This window comes from Papio anubis, chromosome 7, assembly GCF_008728515.1.
Source record: "Papio anubis isolate 15944 chromosome 7, Panubis1.0, whole genome shotgun sequence".
In the NCBI taxonomy this organism is placed as follows: domain Eukaryota; kingdom Metazoa; phylum Chordata; class Mammalia; order Primates; family Cercopithecidae; genus Papio; species Papio anubis.
The window spans coordinates 113,732,162-113,742,168 of NC_044982.1; the positions used below are offsets into that span (position 1 = coordinate 113,732,162).

Genomic DNA, 10,007 nt, shown 5'->3' on the forward strand with positions numbered 1-10,007 from the left:
TGGTCTCAATCTTGTGACCTCAAGCTATCTGCCCGCCTTGACCTCCCGAAGTGCTGGGATTACAGACACGACCCATCACGCCCGGCCTAACCTGAGCCAATTCTAAGAATACTATTGTCATTGTTTCCATTTCACAGGAAAAGAAACCGAGGCACAGAGACGTTCCATAGCTTGATCAAGGGCACAGCTAGTAAGTGGCAGAGCTTGGATTCCAACACAGGCAGTGGAGCTCTAGAGTCCAAACTCATAACCACCCCATTAGCTGCCTCTGGGTATCAGATGGGCAAGCATTTTCTGAGTTGTAAACAAAAACCTTGGTCGGGTGAGGTGGCTCACACCTGTAATGCCAGCACTTTGGGAGGCTGAGGCAGGCAGATGGTGAGGTCAAGAGATGGAGACCATCCTGGTCAACATGGTGAAACCCCATCTCTACTAAAAATACAAAAATTAGCTGGGCATGGTGGCACGCGCCTGTAGTCCCCGCTACTGGGGAGGCTGAGGCAGGAGAATCACTTGAACCCAGGAGATGGAGGTTGCAGTGAGCCAAGATAGCGCCACTGCACTCCAGCCTGGTGACAGAGCGAGACTCCATCTCAAAAACAAACAAACAAACTAACTTCAGTGCACCCTGAAGGGCATATATTTCCAGGGAAGCCGACCCAACCAAGCACCCTATCTCTGCCCCAGGTCAGTGCTGGAGAAGGACCAGCCCTGATGCCTTCCATACCAGGCAAATGCAAAGCAGAACTCGTCCTGGAGTGCTGTGCCCTTCATTATGGATAGCCAGGGAGGTCTTGATGATAGCTCGTGGCTTTCTGCCTTGCCTCCCCTTCCTCCTACAATGGTCTAGTGCCATGATTAAGAGCAGACACTGGAGCCAGACCATCTGTCTCTGGATCTGGCTCTACTTTACACATGAAGTGGGTAGCAGCTACCTCATAGTGCTTGTGGTATGTGATGAGTTTGTACATGTAAAGTGCTTAGTATAGTGTCTGGCACACAGTACATGCTAACTAAATGTCAGCTGTAATTGATAATGATTCCTCACTTTATCAGCTCTATATCTTCCTCCCATGCCGAGGTTCTCAAGCATCCTGATTATTTTGTTTTGATCAATTCCCGTTTTGGAGGGACTTTATCTTCAGAGGACAAAACTGATCCTAAGGAGGGAAGCAATAACGGAGGATTTCGGGCATCACAGCAGGCTCGTGGAAAGTCTTTCAGGAATAGGAGCTCTCCTGGGAACACTGATGTTGCCGAGGTGAGTGGGTGTTTGCTGCACTTGCCTCTAGAGTCTGGAAGGAAGATGGGGTAACTAGTGGCAGCATCCCAGTCTTGGGGAGAATGAGAAGCAGGTCCCATGGATGCTTTTGCCTCTCCTCTCCTTTCCGCTTCCACAGACACGTCCCCTCATTCATTCTAGGCCCCCCTCTCCCACTCAGGACTCGGGTGACTTGGCCTATCTGCTAGGAGAGTAATTGAATTTCATGCAAGATTAATGGTTATTGTCCTCAAATGGCATCACTCACTGGATCTGCACTGCAAACCCCTGTTCCCCATCTGTGGGGCCAGAGCTAGCACAAGAGGAAGACTGGCCTGAAGGCAAGAGGCATGGCCAGTGGTAAGGCTCCTGTCCTGACTGGCTCAAGGAGAAAAGCAATACCTAGGGCCGGGCGCGGTGGCTCAAGCCTGTAATCCCAGCACTTTGGGAGGCCGAGACAGGTGGATCACGAGGTCAGAGATCTAGACCATCCTGCTTAACACGGTGAAACCCCACCTCTACTAAAAAATACACAAAACTAGCCAGGCTTAGATGGCTTCTGTAGTCCCAGTTACTGAAGGCTGAGGTGAGAATGCATGTGAAACCCGGAGGCAGTGGAGTTTGCAGTGAGCTGAGATCCGCCACTGCACCCCAGCCTGGGCTTACATGAGCAAGACCCGCCTCAAAAAAAAAAAAAAAAAGAAAAGCAATACCTAGAACTGAGCCATGGTGAGGAGGTTGGACTGGGGCTGAGATAGAGAGCTGAGAAGGAGAGCTGGAATCAGAGCACTACCCCAGGGCCTGGGACTCAGTCTGACAGAAGAGATGCCTGGCCTGGGCAGAGGCTCTTGTATGGCAGAGCCTTCTCCCTGTGTCCCAGACCACATTCACTTCCAGGCATCATCATCCAGCACTATTACATTTACAAAGAGCTCTGATACCCATAATCCCACTCAATCCTCAGGAGAGCATGTGGGGTGGTAACTGCTCTTATGTCTGTGAAAACAGTCTCAGAAAAGTTGTCAATCCTGCATTCACTGAAACATTTATTAGGTGCTTGCTGTATGCCAGGAAATAAATCTAGCTCGCCTGATTCAGGACCAGTGTTCTTTCCACGTATTTGCTTCAATATGTTGATTCCTTCTTCCCTCTCCTCCTAAATTTGCCTCCCAAACACTCCCCTTCTGTTGTGATTTTGAAATGCCTACAGTTCTTTGATACCCTTCCCTTCAGAAAATGGAGTCTAAAACCCCTCCCTTTGAATGTAGGCTGGGCTGCCTTCCAATAGAATAAACTGGAAATGATGGCGTGCAACTTCAGAGGAGGCTGGCCCATAACAGGCACTGCAGCTTCCTGCTTCTTTTCTCTGTCCCTCTCTCTCTTTGTCTCTCTCTGATCACCTGCTCTAGGGGAAGCCAGCTGCCAGGTCAGAGGAGAAACAGAGGTCTCTGACCAACAGACATGTGAAATAAGTTTGGGAGTAGATCCTCCATGTCCAGCTGACATCTTGACTGCAGCCTCATGACAGACCCTGAGCTAGCTGAGACCTCTTTAAGCTGTTCTTGGATTTCTGACCCTCAGAAATTGTGTGATCTCACAATCATAAATGATTGTTTTTGGGTTTTGTTGTTTGTTTGTTTTGAGACAGTGTCTCACTCTGTTACCCAGGTTGGAATGCAGTGGTGCAATCACAGCTTACTGCAGTCTCAACTTCCTGGTCTCTAGCAATCCTCCAGCCTCAGCCTCCCAAAGTGTTGGGATTACAGGTGTGGGCCACTGCACCTGGCCAAATGTTTGCTGTTTTAAGTTGCTGAGCTGTGGGGTAATTTTTATGCAGAACAGATCACCAACACATCTTTCCCACTGTGGAAACACTCTCATCTCCCAAAGCTAACCCCTTTGGGCAGTGTGAGTCATTTAAAAGTTTATTTTTTTCTTATATTCAGCTGAGATAGTAAAGGGAGTCAGAATTCTGGGTTCAAACATCTGTGGTTGCTGCTTTCTAGCTGTGGTACACAGAGTAAGTTATTTAACCTCTCTGGGTCTCAGTTTCACATCTGTCAAACACTGATGATGCCTTCCTGGAAAGGAAGACTGTAGAGATTGAACACATCTGACCCAATGCTGGGCACTCGGTGGGTGCCTGCTAAATCTGAGTTCCTCTAGCCCTGCTAACTTTCTGATTCCTGACTCTACTCGCAAGCTCCCAAGTCCCTGCCCAAAGAGGCTGGGACTAGGATCACAGTTTTAAGAGCACCTCACTCATGCTGGGAGCCGACGCCATCCCAGCACTTTGGGAGGCCGAGACGGCGGGATCACGAGGTCAGAGACCAAGACCATCCTGGCTAACACGGGTGAAACCCCATCTCTACTAAAAATACAAAAATTAGCCATGCAGGCGTGGCACCTGTAGTCCCAGCTACTCGGGAGGCTGAGGCAGGAGAATGGGTGAACCTGGGAGGCGGAGCTTGCAGTGAGTGGAGATCGTGCCACTGCACTCCAGCCTGGGCAACAGAGCCAGACTCCATCACCAAAAAAAAAAAAAGAGCTCCTCATCCTCCTCCTGCAACAGGAGACAGAGGAGAGGGGCTGTACCAGGGATCCCCCTTCAGTGTGAACATGAGAGATTTGTCCACAGGAAGTAGGGTGTGCTGCTGGAAAGGTCCCAGGGAACCTTAACAGAGATGTATTGGCTAGGCTTGGGCTCTAGTCTAGCTATACCAACATCTCCTCCCAGGGTGAAAGGAGTCTAGTTTGCCACTCACCAGGTCACTGTGAGTGAAAACAGCTATTATTTCTGAGGCTTTCCCAATTTCTTTTCTTTTTCACCAGTTTTCTTTCCCCAATCCCTTTAAATTTTTTTAAAATTTATTTTAATCACAAATAATATATGAAAAATAGTAACAGCTAACATTCCCCAAGAACTTAGCAGCCAAGGTTCCAAGATGGCTGTGTCTCATAATCACTCTGTGAGGTAGATTACTATAACTAGCCCCATTTTACAGATGACAAAGCCAAGGCAAATGGGTTAAGTAAATTGTCCCAGGTCACACAGAGGCAGAAAGAAGCTAATAGAAAATGAAGCTTCAGGGTCAGTAGCTCATTTATACAAGCTGCTCCAAGACTCTGTATTTAACTTTGTATTCATATTTAATAGTTCTTTTCTTAAAGAAGGTAATGAAAACTTAATGCGGTAACAAGAGGTCAGTGTGCTGTTTTCTTGCAGATATTTTAAAAATACATTTACATCTATAAACACACACGGAAATAAATGCTCCCCTACTGTGTGTATGGCTGGCACCCAGCTCCTTTAACACAACATCTTGACTGATTCCACTTTTCTAACCATTGCGTGGTGTGCACCACTGATGCTCTACTTTATTTACCAGCCTTTCTGAAGTTGAGCCCTCTGCTCCCCTCCTCTGACTCTGGCCGCTCACTGGGGTTCCCACCCTCTTCGCAGCTTTTTCTCCCTTCGCCATGTCCCCTACGCTGTTTCCCCTCTCATACAGCCCCTTTGCCTGTGTCCTCACTACTTCATGCCCCAATTCTTTCCTGCCTCCCGCGTTTCTCCTCTCTCCTGGCCACCCCGCCCCGTCCTTCACCGCCCACCCTGTTTCCCCCGCTCGCTGCCCGCTCTCTCCCACTCCAGCTTCCTCCGGGCCTGCTACATTACCCTAATTCACAGCACCCCATCCTTCCGCCCTCACTGCCCGCATCTCCCGCCCCCACCCTCCGCGCCCCTCCGCGGCCAGGAGGGAGCGCACAGCCGGCGGGCTGCGACGCGCGCTGACAGTGTAATGAATGGCTTCAGCTGTAATTAGCGACCCCGCGGCTAATCACGATGTACATTTACATTTTAAGTGCTGCAGAGGGAGCGGGGGAAGAGGAGGGGACCGGCAGGAGGGGATGCGGGCCTTTTCCGCGTTCTCCCTTCACCGACTGTGGAGAGCAGTGAATGCGAGTGTTCTACAGCAGTTTAGGAGGGTGGGGGCGGTGGGGTCATAGAGGGCCAACCTGGCCGCACGCAGAACCGCCCTGTCCTCGCCCTACACAAACCCGAAGCTCCCAGAACTCTTCCTCCAAATGACAGAACTCCGCCTAATCCCTTCCAAGTGATCTTGCTGCCCAAGCTTGCATACCCCCGGGGACGGAGAGCTCGCTCCTTCCACAACCAGCCCGTTCCAACGTTACTTCCAGCCTTTCGGGGACTTTTTCTCAGGGCCTGACCTTACACAGCCCTCGGCTCTCCACGCCCCGCTACGCGCTGCGGACAGTCTTTGTATCTTCCCAAGGCTGCTGTGCCTTTAGCCCCCACCGCTGTGTGGGGCCCACGGAGACTGGAGCGAGACCGAAGTCCTGGTTCGGAGCACACCCCGAGGGTTTCTGATTCCACCAGGAGACGGGGAGAGGGTCAGCCATTCACACACTGGGGTGCCAAGGTCCAGGCGCCGCAGCCACTCCCAAGAAATGGTAAGGGGGTAAACCCCGGTTCTGAACAGCAGGGACCGAGAGCCGCTCCCAGGAAGTGGTAAGGGGGTAAACCCTAGTTTTGAACAGCAGGGACTGAGAGCTGCCGCTGATGCCCAGGAGGTGAGAACAGCGGGAGGAGACAGAATATAGTCTGGCAGCCTCATCTCCAACTGAGGCCCAGCAATCCCAGGCACCGTCATGCCCCCAGCACTTTTCCGGTTGCCTGCCAGCCCCAGCTCTCTGTGTCCCTCCCCGCCACGCCCCGTCACAGTCCCCTGGCTGGGACCAGATCTGCCGACCTCCCTCAGTCCTGACTGCGTGGGGCCGGTGGAAGGAGGACAGGCGAGGCCCGAGGGCAGTTTTAGGGAGGGTAGGGCCCCTTCTCAGACCCCCTCCCTTCCATCAGTATTCCTGACAGCCCCAATCTCATCTTTCTCTAATGCTTCTCTCTCCCGGCAGGAGACCCCGGGCCTCTCCTTCGGTCCGAGGAGTTTCCGAAGAGAGGCATCCAGTAGCTCTATAATGCCCCCAGGGCTTCAACTCCCCATCTTCCTCCCTTCTTTCTCTTTTTTATTTTTTTAAAGTCTTTCTTTTTCATTTTTGTGGGTACATAATAGGTGTCTATATTTAGAGGGTACATGAGATGTTTTGATACAGGCATGCAATGCATAATAATCACAGCATGGAGAATGGGCTTTCCCTCCCTTCTCTTTCTTTTTTATTTTATTTAATTAATTAATTTTTTTTTTTTTTTTTTGAGACATAGTTTTACTCTGTCACCCTGGGTGAAGTGCAGTGGCGTGATCTCGGCTCACTGCAGCCTTCAGCTCCCGGGTTCAAGCGCTTCTCCTGCCTCAGCTTCCTGAGTAGCTGGGATTACAGGCGCGCGCCACCACACCCAGCTGATTTTTGTATGTTTAATGGAGACGGGTTTTCACCATGTTGGCCAGGCTGGTCTCGAACTCCTGACCTCAAGTAATCCGCCCGCCTCGGCCTCTCAAAGTGCTGGGATTACAGGTGTGAGACACCGCGCCCGGCCCCTCCCTTCTCTTTCTTAAAACCTGCGTTCACCCAGCCTCCGTTCGAAAAAAGACCCACTGGATCTCAAGGGGCCAAGGTTGCCTGATCGAATTTCGCCTGGGAGGAAGGGGGCGGCCACGTTGGCATGGCATCGTGCCTGGCTCACCCTAAAGCGCGCAGCCCTAAGGGTGAGCTCTCGGGCATAGGTGGAGCGAGCCTACCGCCTTTTCAGAAGAGGTCTCGCCCGCTTCCTCACGCGCCTCGGGGAACAGCTTGGCCCAAAGCCTCACTCCTCACGTCCCAGGGGTGGACGGGGGTCCGGGAGCCTCGAGCTCTAGACAGGCGTGGCGAGGCTGAAGCCTGGGTCTCCCGCGCCCCGCGAGGACCACGCCGCGACGTAGTCGCCCGAGGGGAGGCGCGGAGTGGAGCCGCAGCCAGCTCCTCCCGCACTCTGCTGACCGCGCACTAGCTGTCCTTGAGGCAAGAATACTTGGGAGCGGAAAAAAGGTGGGGGTGTTCCCCAGCGGGGAGAGGAGGGGCGAGGCCCCAGCAAGCCTCTCGAAAATCTCTCCCTGGGAGGGGACGAGGGGCGGCCTTCAACTGCAACGGGGAAGGGCTAGGATACCGGGTTTGAAGCGGTGTTTGCACCGCAAGCGCAGCTTTTATTTAGGCTGCCGGTTTGTGAGGGTTGGCTCGGAGAGCGCTGATGGCGATTGTAGTGGAACTTCACCTTCACCTGCCCATGCGCCCCGCAGCGCGCCCGCTCCCACGCCCGCGTAGCTGAGGACACGGACTTGCCACGAAAGGCTGGTGAGGCTGGGGCCCGGGCGGGCCGGGCCGGGTCAGGGGAGGGGCCTGGCGGCAGGGGCGGGGCCTCAGCTAAAGGCGCGGAGCACCGGGCGCCGAGAGCGCGGAGTAGAGCGGCGCCCGCTCGAGAGAAGTGGGGCCGAGATCGCGCCGTCCCAGCCCGCCCGCCGGCGTCCGAGCTGCTTCCGCGCCCTTACCCCTGCGGGCCCTTCCAGGGCGAGACCGGCGGCCATGCAGCCCCGGGGTTGAGGCCGCCCCATGGCAAAGCCGGCGGTCCCGGCGACGACGGCGCATGGAGAACTTCCGTAAGGTGCGCTCCGAAGAGGCGCCGGCGGGGGGCGGGGCCGAGGGGGGCGGCCCGGGCTCTGGCCCCTTCGCAGACCTGGCGCCGGGCGCGGTGCACATGCGGGTCAAGGAAGGCAGCAAGATCCGGAACCTGATGGCCTTCGCCACCGCCAGCATGGCGCAGCCAGCCACGCGCGCCATCGTCTTCAGCGGCTGCGGCCGGGCCACCACCAAAACCGTCACGTGCGCCGAGATCCTCAAGCGCCGCCTGGCGGGCCTGCACCAGGTCACGCGGCTGCGCTACCGGAGCGTGCGCGAGGTGTGGCAGAGCCTCCCGCCTGGGCCCACGCAGGGTCAGACGCCTGGCGAGCCGGTCGCTAGTCTCAGCGTACTTAAGAACGTGCCCAGCCTCGCCATCCTACTTTCCAAGGACGCGCTGGATCCGCGACAGCCCGGCTACCAGCCCCCGAACCCCGATCCTGGTCCGTCGTCCCCGCCAGCCGCGCCAACGTCCAAGAGGAGCCTAGGGGAACCCGCAGCTGGAGAAGGCTCCGCGAAGCGATCGCAACCCGAGCCAGGGGCTGCGGACGAGGATCGGACGGCCTAAAACTCCGAACTGTGGGCAGGATCTTCCGCCAGCGCCTCCACCCTCAAATGCACCTCCAGCCTTTCACTCCTCGGTCCTCCGGAGCCCACAACCTGGACACAGCTCCTCAAGGCAGGTAGCATGGACCTTAAGGCGACAAGAGAGGGGCCCCAGAAGTGGCAGGAGAGGATCCCCGACGACCTTAGGGAAACTTCGTGCGATGATTGCTGCTTATGCCCGTGTTGCCTGAAGACACGGAACTTCACCTTCAGCTTTTCTGGGACCTTCTTTGGGGGAGAATGGTGGACAGTGGGATTCTGGAAACTTGATTGGGACCCCCAAGGGTTAAAGCCACCCAGCATTCACGAAGGGCACCTGGAGTGTGGAAGCCGAGAAGAGTTATTGGAATCACCCCCACCGTTGACAGAGAAGGCAGGGGGTGAGACTTGACTGCTTGAGGGTAGGAGAGTCTGAGATGTGGGGGTCCTATTCCACTCCCCGCCCTGGGACAGTTTTCCTTTCTAGTTTTCCTTCCCCTGCTTCAGAGGAGCATCTCTGAGGGTTCTAGCTCTTTTAACACCCCTTTTCCCCCTGCTGGCCCAGAGGGAGACCCAGGACTGAACTCTCCAGGCCTCCTCCCCTGAGCCCTGCAACTGGAGTCTTGCTTCCAATAAAACAAGCACAAAAATGGCTCTGTCCCCAAATTTTTTTCTAACCACCCGCCTGTGCAGAGACAGCTCTGGCCTGGCCCTTTGTGTCTCCCCTCCCCTCCAGCCTTGCGTCCTGATCCTTTGGAGTCTTCAGGGTCAGGCATAGAGACTGGACAGCTTCAAAATGGTGCAAGGCACTTCCCAGTCCCTGGCTTTTTCCTCTCTCCTCCCCCACTCTGCCCTCCCGGGCTGGCCCTGGCCTCAGGGGCTGTGGCCCATGGGGGCCCATGCTCCCCTGTACATCACCACTAAGGGAAAGGGAGTGGCACATTGCTTTTCTGGGAGGGAAAGGAAGGAGTGGAAGGAGAGCATGGATGAACTCTCCTGGAGGTCACTGCAAAGGGTGGCAGACCCTGCTGAGGTCCCTGAACCTGCAGCCTCCAGACAATAAACTGAACCTTACCCAGAAGGCTGGCACAAAGCCCCCAGCTCCGTGAGTAGGATCTCCCCTTCGCTGCCCTCTCTCTGAGAAAGGACAGCACACCCTTGGGAAAAGGGGAGGAGAGAGACTGAGCGCAAATCCACTGCTGGAAATTACTATTCAGCAGAGAAGCTGGGACTTGGGCTGTGAATCACTGCAGGCCTCCTGATAAGCTGCTGCCTCCAGCCCTGCACAGCTGTCTGTTGAGAGATAACAGCCTCATAAGCTTCTCTGCCCAACTCTAAGCCAGCTGGGGGGTGGGGGTGGTGCTGTGTGCTGGAAGAGCTCTGGTGAGTTGGGGGTGGGATACAGCCCCAGGATCTCAGAAGTAGATCTCATCCCATGCAACTCAGCAGCACCCCTGGAAAGGGGGAGATGCGGAAGAATGTATTTATAAGTCATTTTGCTGGCAGAACCCTGAAATAAATCCTGCTGGTGACAAGA

General features: G+C 54.8%; 1 protein-coding gene across 1 annotated transcript; it reads left to right on the forward strand.

Annotated features, from left to right (window-relative positions):
- The first annotated feature begins 6,709 nt into the window (after positions 1-6,709).
- Positions 6,710-10,007, forward strand: RPP25 (ribonuclease P and MRP subunit p25). Its single transcript, XM_003901218.5, has one exon. It carries the CDS (start codon positions 7,854-7,856, stop codon positions 8,451-8,453), a length of 600 nt encoding a protein of 199 aa, XP_003901267.1. The 5' UTR covers positions 6,710-7,853; the 3' UTR covers positions 8,454-10,007.

What these genes read in the sequence shown, in the direction of transcription:
- RPP25 (XM_003901218.5), top strand. Translation starts at nt 7,854, where the DNA reads ATGGAGAACTTCCGTAAGGTGCGCTCCGAAGAGGCGCCGGCGGGGGGC.